The 17,768-nt window shown below is 32.0% G+C and overlaps 2 protein-coding genes across 2 annotated transcripts in view; one reads left to right on the top strand and one right to left on the bottom strand.

Annotated features, from left to right (window-relative positions):
• Positions 1 to 11,085, bottom strand: part of LOC139521250 (sacsin-like) — a 53,797-nt gene extending 42,712 nt beyond the window's left edge. The window contains exons 1-3 of the mRNA XM_071314715.1: positions 10,991 to 11,085; positions 4,267 to 4,484; positions 2,721 to 2,830 (exon numbers count right to left, since the gene is read on the bottom strand). Coding sequence (XP_071170816.1) covers positions 2,721 to 2,830; positions 4,267 to 4,465 — 309 coding nt within the window. The 5' untranslated portion in view covers positions 4,466 to 4,484; positions 10,991 to 11,085. The remainder of the gene's footprint in view (positions 1 to 2,720; positions 2,831 to 4,266; positions 4,485 to 10,990) is intronic.
• Positions 11,086 to 11,134: 49 nt separating this feature from the next.
• LOC139521253 (retinal dehydrogenase 2-like) overlaps positions 11,135 to 17,768 on the top strand; it is a 36,948-nt gene continuing 30,314 nt past the window's right edge. The window contains exons 1-2 of the mRNA XM_071314722.1: positions 11,135 to 11,534; positions 14,272 to 14,376. Of these exons, the coding sequence (XP_071170823.1) occupies positions 11,484 to 11,534; positions 14,272 to 14,376 (156 nt within the window). The 5' untranslated portion in view covers positions 11,135 to 11,483. The remainder of the gene's footprint in view (positions 11,535 to 14,271; positions 14,377 to 17,768) is intronic.

The following is a 17,768-nucleotide window of genomic DNA, read 5'->3' on the forward strand; positions in this document are numbered from 1 at the left end:
TATGAAATCTGAAATGAAAAAAATTGACCCCCCCAATTTTTTTTTCACATCCCCCTTTCCCTTATTTCAAAACTGATCTCAATTCAAATTTCTAATGAAGTTTGCAACAATAACTACTCATTTAAATACATTACAAAATATTAAAATGTAAAAAAAGTGCTTGTTATCACTGACAAAGACTGAATGGTAAAGATTGTTTTAATCTATCAGTTGGTAGTAAAAGTGAATATACATTGTTTTCAGTATAAAACAATGATTTAAGTTGATTCAACTACTATTCTGGACAAAGAAAGATAACTCCAATTGAAATCCAATTGGAATTTCTTGCTATTGCACAATATTGTGCAATTAGATATTTCTTGCTATTGTGCAATACTGTGCAATTGAAGATTTCTTACTATTGCTGAATTTATAACTGTGCAATTGAAAATTTCTTGCTATTGCACAATACTTAATATAATAATTTTGGATCCTGATTTGGACCAACTTGAAAACTGGGCCCATAATCAAAAATCTAAGTACATGTTTAGATTCAGCATATCAAAGAGGCTCAAGAATTCAATTTTTGTTAAAATCAAACTTAGTTTAATTTTGGACCCTTTGGACTTTAATGTAGACCAATTTTAAAACGGGACCAAAAATTAAGAATCTACATACACAGTTAGATTTGGCATATCAAAGAACCCCAATTATTCAATTTTTGATGAAATCAAACAAAGTTTAATTTGGGACCCTGATTTGGGCCAACTTGAAAACTGGGCCAATAATAAAAAATCTAAGTACATTTTTAGATTCAGCATATCAAAGAACCCCAAGGATTCAATTTTTGTTAAAATCAAACTAAGTTTAATTTTGGACCCTTTGGACCTTAATGTAGACCAATTTGAAAACGGGACCAAAAATTAAGAATCTACATACACAGTTGGAATCGGCATATCAAAGAACCCCAATTATTCAATTTTTGATAAAATCAAACAAAGTTTAATTTTGGACCCTTGGGCCCTTTAATCCTAAACTGTTAGGACCAAAACTCCCAAAATCAATACCAACCTTCCTTTTATAGTCATAAACCTTATGTTTAAATTTCATAGATTTCTATTTATAAATACTAAAGTTATGGTGCGAAAACCAAGAAAAATGCTTTTTTGAGTCCCTTTTTGGCCCCTAATTCCTAAACTGTTGGGACCTAAACTCCCAAAATCAATACCAACCTTCCTTTTGTGGTCATAAACCTTGTGTTTAAATTTCATTGATTTCTATTTACTTAAACTAAAGTTATTGTGCGAAAACCAAGAATAATGCTTATTTGGGCCCTTTTTTGGCCCCTAATTCATAAACTGTTTGAACCAAAACTCCCAAAATCAATCCCAACCTTTCTTTTGTGATCATAAACCTTGTGTCAACATTTCATAGATTTCTATTAACTTAAACTAAAGTTATAGTGCGAAAACCAAGAAAATGCTTATTTGGGCCCTTTTTGGCCCCTTATTCCTAAAATGTTGGGACCAAAACTTCCAAAATCAATCCCAACCTTCCTTTTGTGGTCATAAACCTTCTTTTAAAATTTCATAGATTTCTATTCACTTTTACTAAAGTTAGAGTGCGAAAACTAAAAGTATTCGGACGACGACGACGCAGACGACGACACCAACGTGATAGCAATATACGACAACAAAATTTTCAAATTTTGCTGTCGTATAAAAACCATAATTCCTGAATGGTAAAAGTCAAAATCGACATTATTTAAATTGACCTCCATTATGTCATCAGTAACAACATATTAAAAGGAGTAGGTCTGGTAAGGACTGATTTTGGCCTAAAATTTCAGGTTCATCTGACGAAAGATTTTGACCACTTTTTAACCACTTCCGTGTCTATTTCATTTGAATCAATTACTTTAAGTAAAAGATTTTAACTGATTTAGTCATTTTAAATGATCCGATTCAAGCTCAAATATGAAAAATCTACCAAAAATGCAGAAAAATGTCACTTTTCAGATAGTTTTTGTCAAAAATGAAAGTGGCCACATCCATATTCATCCTCAACCTTTATATATATTATGTATTATCAAAAAATACAACTTAAATTTTAATATTAGGGATGAACACGAATGCGGCCACTTTCGTTTTACACGAAAACCGTCTAAAATTTAACTAAAATGCTCAAATTGTGAAGATTTCAGTAATTTAGCATGACTTTATGGTGCTAGTACCCGATATATGTGCATTGTTATGGCAAAAACAGCCCATATTTATGGAGCAGAAGCATTCTACTGTCCAATAAACAATTTGTCATTCGCGCAAAATCTCCAACTCAGCTGTCATAGCTGAGGAGATCTCCCTCTTTGAAAGTTTCAGATATTGGCAGATATGGGTATTATAAGTCTGCCAAATTATACTAAAAACAACTCAATTATGTAAATGATAATAATTGTTATATCTATGATTTGCATTAAATAACAGACCCTTAATTGTAGATAACTTGCAAAGAAACACCAAATACAAGACATCCAACTACACTGAGGTTATATAATTTTGGCTAATATCTTCAGTTTTTTCCATTAAAAAGAGAATAAAAATTGCAGATACTTCACTCCTTTAAATCAAGGGCAATTCTTCCTTAGGGGTCAATTGACCATTTTGGTCATGCTAACTTATTTTTAGGTCTTACTTTTCTTTTTAACAATTCCAAAATTTTTTTGAGGTGGTATAAAAACTTACACGCAACATTTGTTCATCGTCTGGGTATTCCCCTAGGATAGTCTGCAGTTGTCGCAGTAAAGTAGGTCGATTCATTTCATAGGTTGTTTCACCATCTGAATCTTCTTGGTCTGTGAATAAAATTTAAAAAAACCAAGTGAAAATAAACTGATCATAGATTCCAAACTGTGAGCTACTGCTCCTCCCAAATATTTCTGTAGAGAGGGAGCTCCTAAATGTCATGAAGGCCAGTTCAAGGATACGGTTCTCAAACGAATCTGTCATGTGACTTCCATCACCAAGTGACAAAAATGTATGCATAAAATTTCAAACACATGTCTTCTGCACAAAATATTTGGGAAATTTTAATCTAAAAGGATGGTCATCCTCCCTCATTCAAACGGCAATCACGATTATGTACTTACAGAACATGAATTATGACTATATGTATCCTACAGAATGATGTTTATGAAAGTGCTGGTAACCTTCAATAGAGCAAGGAGACAGGTGCCCCTTCTATCTGGTAAATGTCGTCATAAAGGCGTGCAAAAATTGACAATCTTTTCCGGTGAAAGACATGATTCCAGAAATGAACTATATGCTTAAAATGTTCAATCATAAATATTACTCATGGAATGGCATACATATCGGAACTAAACACATTTATTCTAAAAACAGTTGTTGGCATGACACGGGTTATGTTCTTCTCATATATGTTATGATGGTATGATACTAAACCCCTAACGGGAAGGATTGTGCCTGATGTTCATATGATGAAATCATAATCTTTCAGTCAATTTAATTGAAGTCTGGAGCTGGCATGTCAGTTAACTGCTAGTAGTCTGTTGTTATTTATGTATTATTGTCATTTTGTTTATTTTCTTTAGTTACATCTTCTGACATCAGACTCGGACTTCTCTAATGAACTGAATTTTAATGTGCGTATTGTTATGCGTTTACTCTTCTACATTGGTTAGAGGTATAGGGGGAGGGTTGAGATCTCACAAACATGTTTAACCCCGCCGCATTTTTGCGCCTGTCCCAAGTCAGGAGCCTCTGGCCTTTGTTAGTCTTGTATTATTTTAATTTTAGTTTCTTGTGTACAATTTGGAAATTAGTATGGCGTTCATTATCACTGAACTAGTATATATTTGTTTAGGGGCCAGCTGAAGGACGCTTCCGGGTGCGGGAATTTCTCCCTAGATTGAAGACCTGTTGGTGACCTTCTGCTGTTGTTTTTTATTTGGTCGGGTTGTTGTCTCTTTGACACATTACCCATTTCCATTCTCAATTTTATTTAACTATTCTATGACTGGTAGGAAATGATTATAATGTATTGGTATGGGCTTTGCTCATTGTTGAAGGCCGTACGGTGACCTATAGTTGTTAATGATTGTGTCATTTTGAACTTTTCATTGGCAATCGTACCACATCTTCTTTTTCATACACAGCAAACAAGTTTCATGACAAGATAATAACGCCCCTATGTCACAATAATAGTCAGTGGGCTATCAGGATTATTGATTTTTTCTTTATGACTGATATTATATAAATCTATTTGCCTTACCAGAACCTTTGGAATGATCCTCCTTACTGGTTTGTTCCATTGTAGGTGGTTCTTTCTCCTCCCTTTCTAGAGATGTATCATTATCCCTGTCTGTCATATCCTTCAACTCTTCAACACAACTGTCATGTAACCGTCGTTTCTTGGGTACATCATCTGATGGGTTTTTAGGTTTCCTCTTTTTTTCACGACCACCATCCATTGTTGCTGGTTCTTAATTTCTGGATGTATAAAGCATTGTGTGTTAAGAGCATTATATATGTAAGTATAAAATATAAGGAGTGTCCTCACAGGTTTCAAATTTATAAAAATTTCCCCATTTGATTTTCAGAATTTTTTTACTTTCATTTTCCTATTTAAATTTTCTGGAAATCAATGTGTTATGACTTATCTCCACTTTATCTCATTAAATGTCATAACTCCACCAAAACATCTTTATCTTTAGTTTTCTGTAAATCATTTTCTGGACTAGTAGTAGTTTAGTCATTGTTTTTATTGTGGAGTCACATAGAGTTGTTTGTTTTCCCTCGACTTATGGTTTAATATTCAGTTTTTTTAATAAGCATACAAATTGTAGATTCCTAACTAAAATCTATAATTTGTTTGCAATACATTTTACATGTACTTTGACGGACAAGGGTTAAACTCAATGCCCATTCCACTAAGGAACACTAAGCATAAGAAAAGAATTGGTGGACATGGTAGATAGGCATCTATTCCTTTTTCTATAATTGGTAAATGTCATTAAAAATCTGGTTCTTGTATTACACTCTTACAGGAAGATTTTTTATTATTTATATAAAATAAACAGCTATGTCTTGTTTTTTTCGTTTAATTTTATAGCTTTTTTTTTTAACATGTTTTAAGAATTTGTTACAATTTTAGCAAGAGTGAACATTTTAATGGAAATTTAGATGACAGATATCTGTAGTTTCATCATGGAAGTGCAAGTTCCACAACAGCCCTAAATGCAGTCTACTGAAATGGTCGCCTTGGTGACTTCATAAGCTAATTGGCAACAAAAAAGGCACATCTGGTCGCATGATATGGGCTATCTAAGAATATTGAAGATCTGGCAACTGAAGAATTTGCCATGATCAGTCAGGTTAAAAAAATATATCTGAGCTCTTGAAAGTAACACAAATTTATACTATATTTCAAGCGCCTTTTAGATTTAATCTTGATTTTATCAGCGCTTTATTGCATCAGGCAATTGTAGGTCATTTGTATAAGCATTGACTGAAAATGCCACATCTATTTTCGTATTTTGCTCTCAGTCACAACTTTGACTATAACGTGCTGTTAGAAAGAAACCAATTAGCATTTGTAGATTGTGTATATTGAAAGCACATGGTTGAGCCTTATTCTCGATTTCGTCAGTAAACAGATGAAACAAGGTCAGGGACAATTTTGTAACTTGTTCTCAAAGTCTACAACAGAGATTTAATAAAATACCAGCTACAATTTCACAAACAATTTCAGATGTTCATGACCTATGGGGCAATCACCAGTGCTTCTGCAAAAGTCTTGGCTTTGGACTACCGCTAAATGTCACAGATTGTTAATTGTAATTTATACAAACTATTTTCTACACTCGACAGTATATATGAAAACACAAAACAAAAAATTATATTCCTATTTAGCAAGGGTTGTTTAGATAGAAAACTAGAGGCTCTAAAGAGCCTGTGTCACTCACCTTGGTCTATGTGCATATCAAACAAAGGACACAGATGGATTCTGACAAAATTGTGTATTGGTGATTGTGATGTGTTTGTAGATCTTACTTTACTGAACATTCTTGATGCTTACAATTATCTCTATCTATAAAGAACTTGGCACAGAAGTTTCAGTGGAAATTATTTTGTAAACAACAAAATTTATGAAAATTGTTAAAAATTTATTATAAAGGGCAATAACTCCTTAAGGGCATACAATACAGTTACAGGGAAGGTAATGACGTTGCTAACGTAATTTGTTATTTTCGCGACGTCAAACTGTGACATATCGGGAAAAGATGCATTTTTCGACTGATTTTTATCATTCAAACTGATTTTATTTGAAAACGAGTTCATGGACCCCTATTTTTCAAAACGGCATTTTGTTTCATTTTGCAGGGAGATTATGTGACCCAAATTTTATAAAACTGTAAATAGAGGATTTTTTAAAATTATGATAAACATGCAGTAAAAAATGACGTTTTTCCTCAATTCATGAACATTTGATAAATATGAGTTATTTCTGAATAAAAAATGCATATTTTTTTAGGATATGTATAAATACAGAAATTACCGATTATTTAACAAAAAACAATTTGTGTTTATCTTTTATAACAAAAAAGTTATGTCTTTCTTTCGAAAACGAATTTACGGCCACAAATCAGAATTTTGAGCAAATATACAAAATTTCGACCTCATTTTACTCAAAAAGTAGCACATGAAGGTTAATTTTTTATTTCATTATATCAGGTAGAAAATAGCCTATATGCAAATTTTCATGAACTTGTAAATACAGGATCAAAACTGTATCGTATGCCCTTAAGGGGTCAATTGACCATTTTGGTCATGTTGACTTATATGTTAGTCTTACTTTGCTGTACATTATTGCTTTTAACAGTTTATTTCTATCGATAATAATATTCAAGATAATAACAAAATGCTGAAAAATGTTCTTAAAATTACCAATTAAGGGGCAGTAATCCAACAACAGGTTGCCTGAATGGATTAAAAATAGGGCAAATAGATCTGGACCTAATGAACAATTTTGTTTTTAAAAGATTTACTCAAAATGCTTTGAGTTTAGATATATGAGCCAACAACTGCATTTTACCCTATATGTACTAATATTAGCCATGTCAGCCATCTTGGTTCGCAGGCAGGGTCATCAGATACAATTTTTAAACTACATACCCTAGTGATGATTGGTTACAACTTTGGTTAAATTCATCTTAAATGGTAGTTTCAGAGAAGATTTTTGAAAAAAAAAAATCAAAAACTTAAGAAAATTTGTTAAAAATTTACTATATTAAAAAGGGCCATTACTCCGGGGTCAACTGACCATTTTGGACATGTTGACTTATTTGTAGATCTTACTTTGCTGAACATTACTGCTGTTTACAGTTTAACTCTATCTATAATAATATTCAAGATAATAACCAAAAACTGCAAAATTTCCTTAAAATTACTAATTTTTTGCAGTAACCCAACAACAGGTTGTTCTATTTGTCTGAAAATTTCAGGGCAGATAGATCTTGACCTAATAAACAATTTTAACCCATGTCAGATTTGCTCTAAATGCTTTGGTTTCAGAGATTTAAGCCTAAATCAACATTTAACTCCTATGTTCTATTTTTTGCCATGGTGTCCATCTTTGTGGGTTGGATTGTACACATTTTTTAAACAAAATACCCCAATGATGATTGTGGCCAAGTTTGGTAAAATTTGGCCGAGTAGTTTCACAGGAGAAGATTTTTGTAAAAGTTGATGAGAAAAACTCATGTGGCCCTTTGGGCCACGGCCAGGTGAACTTAAAATAGGTACAAGTCAAATCGGCAACCATAGAAAAAGTCAAATAGGCACCTGTTTTATTCGGCATCTAGTCAAATCGGCACCCATTTGAAGTCAATTTGGCATCCAATGATATTTGATAAAATATATATATTTAAATAATTTCTATTTTTAATTAATTGTTGGGTTGGATTAAACATGATAAATCATTCGTTACATTGTTAAAAATGAATTAATAACATGATAAATCATTCGTTACATTGTTAATAATGAATTCATTTATTCATTATTTAAAGTTTTCTCATCATTAAATGACCATTGTCCAATGTTTTGGTTAGTTTTATACTCAATTAATCAATTAAAAAATAATTCAATTACATAATTATAATTTGTGTTGTTTTAACTATTTACCAGTAAGTGATTTGGTCCAGTGGAAAAAGGTTAAAAATTAGCAGTTCAGAAGCTATCAAAAGATTTCAAGACACCCTTTTAAAACATAAAATTGTCCATATTTTGAGTTAGAGCTGATGAAGTTTTCTATAATATTGATATAATATGTCCCATAAGTAGTACAACACACTGTAAAAGTTTCTTTAAATTTTCATTTATGTTCTTAAAGAAATGCATTATGAAATAATTGTGGTCTCGAATGCTGTTTTAGTAATTAAGAGAAAATAAGAACAAGAAAAGAGACAACTTAAGGAGCACTTAAGGTGGGTTTTTTTCAGGCAAATTCTAACAGCATTAAACCAACAATCATGCAAAATGTTCAACTAGTTAAAACATGCATAACAAGAATGTGTCCATAGTACACGGATGCCCCACTCGCACTATCATTTTGCATGTTCAGTGGAGTGTGAAATTGGGGTCAATACTTTAATTTGGCATTACAATTAGAAAGATCATATCATAAGGATCATGTGTACTAAGTTTCAAGTTGATTGGACTTCAACTTCATCAAAAAATACCTTGACCAAAAACTTTATCCAAAACTTTAACCTGAGCTTAACACTATCTTTTTCTTTGTTCAGTGGACCGTGAAATTGGGGTCAATACTTTAATTTGGCATTAAAATTAGAAAGATCATATCATAGGGAACATGTGTACAAAGTTTAAAGTTGATTGGACTTCAACTGCATCAAAAACTACCTTGACCAAAAACTTAAAAGTCATTGAGGACTGGAAAAAAGCAGTCGATCAAAATTTATATGTGGCTGCTGTGCTAATGGACCTTTCTAAGGCCTTTGACTGCTTACCCCATAATTTACTTCTTTTAAAATTGAAGGCATATGGCCTGTCAAATGAGGCACTTAATTTAATTGATAATTATTTATCAAATAGGAAACAGTGTGTAAAAGTCGGTGCATATTTTAGTACCTGGCAAAATATCTATAAAGGTGTACCGCAGGGCTCGATTTTGGGTCCTGTGCTTTTTAATATTTTTCTAAACGACATTTTCAATTTTGTGAAAGAAAATGAACTGTATAATTATGCAGACGATAATACATTGTCACACTCAGGACCAGACCTAAATGGATTAGTTAAATCTTTGGAAAAGGAAAGTGCTGTTTTAATTGATTGGTTTGCTAATAACAAAATGAAAGCTAATCCAGATAAATTTCAGGCTATTGCTGTTGGGAATAAATCAAAAAGTGGGAATATTAAATTCAATTTGGACGGGAATGAAATTTTATGTGACACTGAGGTAAAGCTCCTGGGGGTGACAATAGATTATCAACTCAAGTTTAAAACTCATATCTCTGATATTTGTAAAAAAGCATCAAGGCAGTTAAATGTTCTTAAAAGAATTGGAAAACATCTATCTAAATTGGGAAGGTTAACTATTTATCATTCATATATTATGTCTAATTTCAATTATTGTCCTGTGGTTTGGCATTTTTGTGGGGAGGGTAATACTAAAAAGATGGAAAAAATACAAGAACGTGCCTTGAGGTTCATATATGAAGATTTTGATAGTGATTATGAAACTCTGTTGTTAAAATCTGGTTTACCTTCTTTAAAAATAAGACGCCTAAGAATGATGGCAATAGAAACTTTTAAAATATTACATAAAGAATCACCGGTGTATCTCCATGATATCATTAATTTTAAAAATGTATCTTATACTTTTAGAAAACAACAAACTGTTGAAATTCCACAGGTGAGAACCACACATTTTGGCCTTCATTCATTAAGATATGCTGGAGCTACACTATGGAATGAGTTGCCTGACACGATCCGTGCACAGACAAACCTAAACCAGTTTAAAAGTATGATCAACAACTGGAATGGCAACTCATGCAGGTGTGGCTCCTGCAGAGCTTAATACCTTTATTTTATTTTGTGTTAAATGTTTGTTCCATGTAGCTTATAGAAATTAGTTTGCTTTATTTATTTCATTCTGCTTTGCATGTGCTTATGTTTCAGTTTTAGTGCTTTGCTTGCATGTGCTATGCTTTTTATTTATGAACTTTTTACTAGCAATATAGCTATCATAATTTGTATGTCTCATATGTGTGTTTTATGTATCTTAATATGTGTGTTGTTATTGTTATTAATGTCGGCAAAAAGCTCTACAGAGCTTATGTTTGTATTTAATATAACCCGACTTGAAATAAAATTTCTTATCTTATCTTATCTTATCTTACCTAAAGCGGGACTATATACGACCAACAGACAGACGAACAAAGGCACAGACCAGAAAACATAATTGCCCCTCTACTATTGTAGTTGGCACAATATCTTAGGTGGCATAATAAACATAATGCCCCTCTACTATCATAGGTGGGGCATAAAAATATCCAATACCTGATTACACATAAAGACCTGAATACACATTAAGTTGAACGAAAAATGCTATCAGAACCCTGGTGGCCAGCTGGCCACGTCATTTCAGAAGCTACTTTGAGGGCTGCACAACATGGGATAGCTCTAGTCCAAATAATCATGATGTCTTGAAAGGCTATTATATTTTTTTTCTTTGACGCCTTTCAAGACGTCATAATTATTTGGACTACCTTAAGGCGTCAAAGAAAAAACATGTAATAGCCTTTCAAGACGTCATTATTTGGACTAGGGATAGCTCATACCATAATTTGATGTTTTATCACTGTAAATTGATATCTGATTTTGGGTTTAATACCTATGAATGTGAATAATACAACCTGCTAAACAAATGTAAACCTCTGGTAGTTTTCAAAAATGTATTTAAAACATTAATTTACCTCACTAATTCCACAGAGAAAATGTTTCCAGTCAAACATAATGGTTGCCAATAGACATTCCTGTCACATGTTACATTTCTAATGATTCCAGAAAATTGAAAGCGAAAGTGAAAGTTAATTATTAATGATATCAAGTAAACAGGTAAACAGGTAAAAGTAAATTTTATATTTTAAGTTGGCACATGTTCAAGGTAATTATAACAGCATTCTGGAGTAAAACCAAAAACAATAATTAAGTCTCTTAAATGTTGTGCATGTCTTACTTTTCTACTGACTAGGACATTGTATTGGTTTTTATATTTAGAATCATGTTTTTCGTGAATGGAAATATGGCGGGAAATACAAGGGAAGTTACTATGTAAACTTCTATACTGGTTCGATTATATCCAGTATCGAGTAAGGGTTCAGTACATATCAAGATCACGTGACATAGAAAGTTGATAGTAAGAAACTTGTCATACTTTGAAGGCGTTTAGCAGTAACTAATCTTACAATGGCAAATTTTCCACCACCAATTAGGAATCCAGAAATTAAATACACTCAGGTACAGTACTTGACATTTTTTTTCACTCTTTATATTAAAGAAAACTAGTCATTGGAAATAATTGACCAAAAACCAAATGAAGAAGTTTTAAAGAATGTGGACAACAATGTACATTATATAAAATTTCTAAAATATATCATAAATGACATAAATATTAAAAAATAATGATATGCATCTTTATTAATTAGTACAAAATATATACAGAACTTATGAAAATGGTATACTGAACAGTTAACAGGCTGTGTGTTACTAATGTCTCATTTAGATGAAAATTCTATTTTAATTGAAAAAATGCTATAATAATGGCTTTGAATAATGAACTGATACTTTCTTAAAAGAATTTTCACAGCAGTGGGAGTATTTTTCAAGGTTTCATCTTTCAGATTATGTAATAAAATTCTACTGTTCACGATAAAAATTCCACTGTTTCGGGGGTGTTGAAATTAGTGGGGGTTATTAAAAGAATGATACTTAAAGAAGTGATTTTTGGGAAGGAAATTGAGGTCTGATACTTAAACAAGTGATTTTTTTGTCATTATTCTAGATTCAGTACAAGGTCATCACCTGAAATGACCTGGTCATCCTAGACAACCCAGATGTTGGTTCTGATAAGTTTAGAAACATAATTAGTCCCTGGATCATTAGTATTCTATATTTAAAGCTAAAATAAAATTTGATCACTTCTTCTAGTGATTAATTTGTACTACTTAAATAGGTGATTATTAAAGAAAGACAACTCTAACTTCCAACCTTTATGTAAATAATGTTACTTGAATCAGTGATTTAGAAAATCACTTGTTTAAGTAAGTCCCCTGACTGATTAAGCAAGACCAGGTTGCATGCAAATTTTTAGCAAATGTTTGTTGTAAAATCTATGACATATAAAAAAAGAAGTCAAATTTGCTAAAACTTTGCATACAACCTTGTTTCGCTTAATAAAACTAAAATAATTTATAATAAAAAAACCTACAATTATATTTTTAATAAGTTTACTATTTCATGTATTAACTGATTGATTTCTTTTTTAAAAAGGTGCTCAGAACATTGGTTAGAAAGCACATGTATATACAAATCTGTGAAAGACCTTTTAATTTATCTTTAAATCATCAAATCTGTAATTTCTACAACATATGTAGTCATGATAGATGTTTCTTTTTAAAAAGAAATTGTTGTTGACACATATTTATATTATGTTTCTTTCTCAAGATGTTCAGTTACTTAAATTGTATATATATGCTATTATTTTGGATGGCATGGTAAATTATACTTATCATTTCTTATAGATTATCGTTGAACTTGATCATCTCAACGAGATTGATATTCTCGCTTGAGCCGGATCGGCAAAAGCGAGAAAATCAATCGAGTTGAGATGAATGTTTATCGCTATTTTACCTATGACAACATTGTCAATTTCATTAGCAACGCCACAAGTTTCCTTTAAGTTTTTAGCGATAATTTTCCATCTCAAGCGAGTACATGTAGCATGATATGAAAATTATCACAAAAAATTATCAAAGGAAAAATGCACAAAAACGCGATAATAAATTATATATATCTCAGGGCCTCTACTCATATAAGACTTCCATTTATATCAGATCTGTTTTTACTGTCTTGATTTACTAAGTCAAAAAGCAAGACTGAGGTATTCTTCTTTTGGGGATATCATGGGATATCACCAACCCGATATCAATAATTTGTTTAAGTTTGTCATGTTTGTTATTAGATCAGTTTTAGAACTTTTACACTAATATGCATGGTATAAAGAGTCCAATAATATTTGGTATGTAGTTGTTTAAGCTAATTGGCCCTTAGTTATGATCTATTGACTTTGAAACTTTTGGGATAGTTTATAAAAAAGAAGATGTGGTATTATTGCCAATGAGACAACTATCCACAAAACACTATAATGACACAAACATTAACAATTATAGGTCACCGTACGGCCTTCAACAATGAGCAAAGCCCATACCGCATATAGTCAGCTATAAAAGGCCCGGATAAGACAATGTAAAACAATTCAAGCGAGAAAACCAACGGCCTTATTTATGTAAAAAAATGAAAGAAAAACAAATATGTAACACATAAACAAACCACAACCACTGAAATACAGGCTCCTGACTTGGGACAGGCACATACATAAATAATGTGGTGGGGTTAAACATGTTAGCGGGATCCCAACCCTCCCCCTAACCTGGGACAGTGGTATAACAGTACAACATAAGAACGAACTATAAAAATCAGTTGATAAAGGCTTAACTCATCAGATAGACAAAAAATAAAAGTGGACGTGGCCGGGTACTTATATGTTTAAAGTTCATTATTATTGGTGGGAAACTTGCATGTTTAAAGTTCATGATTATTGGTGGGAAATTACGTAGATCATCACAGTGTTAAGTCAACATGGTCAATGGTTTCGGTTGTATTAGCAGTCGGTACATCTTATTTCCATGGAGATTATTTGGCCAAGCCCCTTCAGTCATTGTCTTGAGATTTCGATTATTTTGCATTATATTTATATAGATGTGAAAGTACATGCATTGCTATTTTAATTTCAACATCACATTTTACCACTAAGAAAAAAAACATACATGACATACACATGATACAGGGGGTGACAAAACAATCTGTCAATTTTTTATTTTACCTTTATATAATTTTATATTTGATTTTGCTGGTCTCTCATTAGAAATTGATTCATGTTTTAGTCATGTTAATCATAAATGATTTATGTTTGTAGATTTTTATCAACAATGAGTTTGTAAATTCTGTCAGTGGAAAGGTTTTCCCAACCATCAATCCTGCCACAGGAGAAAAAATATGTGACATACAAGAAGGTGATAAGGTATGTGTGTCTGGTGTGATAGGGTTATAAGTCTCTAACAGAAATAAGCCTTTGAATGAAGTTTCGTCCCTGTAAACGGTACATGTAAATGATAGTTTTCTAATGGACATACACACTCAATTAGTGCAAGCTGAAAGGGGCTGCACTAGCTACGAGATATATATTAGATAAAAATTATCTTTGATTTTTTTGTTCAATCATTCTTCATTTTGTTCATGTAAGTAAAATAATAAAAATATGTGTGTTTCCCCTCCCACCTCCTGGTCAAAAAATTATTTTCCGCAAAAAAATCAAAATGACTATTTAATCATTCCCAAAATTAATTGTTTCCATGTTTGAAAATTTCTTGAATGCAAAAGAATTGATGATCTAAATAAATACTTTCAAATTGAGCACAAACAACTGATAAGTGGCCTAGACTTGACAAGTCAAACCATTCATGTGACGTGCCATGAATGTCAACATTGAAAGTGAAACCAGTGTAAACCATTTTTGATTGACAGATTCTACCATCAAAAACTCATTTTTGTCGAGCCTTCGACTTTAGTCGAAAAAGCGAGACTAAGCGATCCTACATTCCGTCGTCGGCGTCGTCGTCGGCGGCGTCCACAAATATTCACTCTGTGGTTAAAGTTTTTGAAAATTTAATAACTTTCTTAAACTACACTGGATTTCTACCAAACTTGGACAGAAGCTTGTTTATGATCATAAGATAGTATCCAGAAGTAAATTTAGTAAAAATAAAATCCTATTTTTTCTGTATTTTATTTATAAATGGACTTAGTTTTTCTGCGGAGAAACATTATATTCACTCTGTGGTTAAAGTTTTTAAAATTTGAGTATCTTTCTTAAACTATACTGGATTTCTACCAAACTTGGTCAGAAGCTTGTTTATGATCATAAGATAGTATCCAGAAGTAAAGTTTGCAAAATTGATATTCCATTTTTTCTGTTTTTTACTTATAAATGGACTTAGATTTTCTGCAGGGAAACATAACATTCACTTTGTGGTTAAAGTTTTTAAAATTTTAATAACTTTTTTTAACTATCCTGGGTTTGTACCAAACTTGGACAGAAGCTAATGTTGATGATCATAAGATAGTATCCAGAAGTAAATTTTGTAAAAAAATAAATCCATTTTTTTCGTATTATACTTTTAAATGGACTTAGGTTTTCTGCCAGGAAACAACACATTCACTCTGTGGTTAAATTTTTTAAAAATTTAATAACTTTCTTATACTATTTAAAATTTGTATCAAACTTGGACAGAAGCTTGTTTATGATCAAAAGCTAGTATCTAGAAAGGAAATTTTGTTAATATTTGGTACCTGTGTATCTGTATTTTACTTATAAATGGACTTAGTTTTTAAAGGCAGTGCTTTAAGGCCTGACTTTTAAGTCATGAGGTTCATCTTTTCATACGCAATCTTTGCAGGGGGTCTTTTGGCCAGAAAAAGATCCGGAAATGTTCGAATTTCTCCTCTTCTTTTTATGGTATAATATGGTTTTTGTTTCTTTCATTTACATTGGGGACTAAAGAAACGATCAGTGTGTATTGTTCGTTTTATAGAACTTGTTATTAGTGTGTATTTTGCATTATAAGCAGTCAACCTGACTACAAACTATCATTATGTGTATTCCGTGTGGAAAGAGGTCGAGTGTTATCTGACTGACATCTAAAGATTCTTTAATTAGTTCAGACGTTGATATAACAATGAAAAGTCGACTGAACATGATTAATATTGCATCTTCTATAATTCAAAGCGGAATTCGGTTTATGAACGAGAAACCGTAAAGCGTTTTCAATTTCGGTTCTAGTTATGTATGTTGTCTACGTATTATCCTGGTTCCCGGTACTACGTTCCGGGTATTAGCTATTGGATATATGTGATGTGTAACATTACGATCGGGTACCAGCCAATCTACTAACCCGAATAATCCAGTCGTTATACTCCGACTCACTATCGATCGCTACATTAATGAAGACCTCGAAGAATTTGACAAAGTGAATTGAGAAGGAAACGGATAGATATACGTCCGTAATTGCTATCAGGTAAAACAATTTAAATGTACAGAACAAACACATTTACTTCACACAAATAGTACGGGCTTAAGCTTTTTATTGTCTTACACGACTGTAGTCTAGTGTTTAAACGACGGCGGTGACCTACAAGGTACGGGTCATACTGGGTCAAGTCTAAATATGTAAACATATCCACGTGCTATTAGGTATAAAGCATCGTAATGCAATATCTACAATTTTTCCTCCTTTATACATCGTTTAACCAGATATATTTCTCTTTCAAATACACTTAAACACGGGTTGTATGTACGTATCTTTTCTAGTGTTTTCTTATCCTTATTAAAGTTCATTTGTTGATGTTTAAATATTTTTGAACGACTGAACACAGGAGTGAATGAATGCAACAATTATATATACTGAAGACTTGGGCTGTACAATGATAGTGTATGTATATCATACTGATAATTATTCTAGCAGTAATTATGTTAATTTAGGATGTAATGACAGGAATTCATGAGTTATGCCTCAGGCTTTTGGAAAAAATATCAATGACAATGTAAACAGGAACAAAACATTGACACGAAAGATGCTCTCTTCTATGTTATAGTTATTTGGGTATGTGTGTTACACAAGTTTCAAAAAAACTTAAGTTATAAAACTTTTTTTCAGGGCACAAACCCACTTTAAAGAGACATGTCTACTGCCATACCCATCCTATTTTCATGCACCATTTGCAAGCACTGAATGGTTTGCAAAATTAAAAATCAGGACGGTGTCCAATTAAAACAAAAGAACTAAACTGGATGAATATTGTAGGAGAAATCTAGAGGAAAGTTTTGATTTGTGAAATTGGTTTTCCTGAAAAGTCATTCATCCTAGCCTGCAGAAACGAACTATAACTGTCCACCACCAACTGACGAGCTAATGTTGAGCTTCGCATATGGAATTACTCAAATACCATCAATGTCTATGTTTTCAGCACAGATTTCACAAGTTATGACACAGCTGTGCTTTTTTATACCTGTTAAAGAGTTGTATACTAAATTTTATTTTTTTATCAATAAATATATATTGTGTCATTTAAGAACTTGTATTTTGCCAAAAGATGCATACTAGTGAATGAAAGTGGTGCAGTTCATTTTGCCTTGGTATATAGAATTGAATTACAATTGTTCATGTTATTGGAATGCTTATAAAAATAAGGAGATGTGGTACAATGTATTTGATATTTAGTGAGTTTATCAAGCAAAAGTGAATAAGAAATAGGTATAAGCAGTTACAGGTACTACTGTACAATCTCAAACAATGAGAAAAACTCATACCGTAAAGAGAATTTCATATTTACAAGCAATTTTTGTTTTTGCGTTGA

Source organism: Mytilus edulis, chromosome 4, assembly GCF_963676685.1.
Source record: "Mytilus edulis chromosome 4, xbMytEdul2.2, whole genome shotgun sequence".
Taxonomy (NCBI): Eukaryota; Metazoa; Mollusca; class Bivalvia; order Mytilida; family Mytilidae; genus Mytilus; species Mytilus edulis.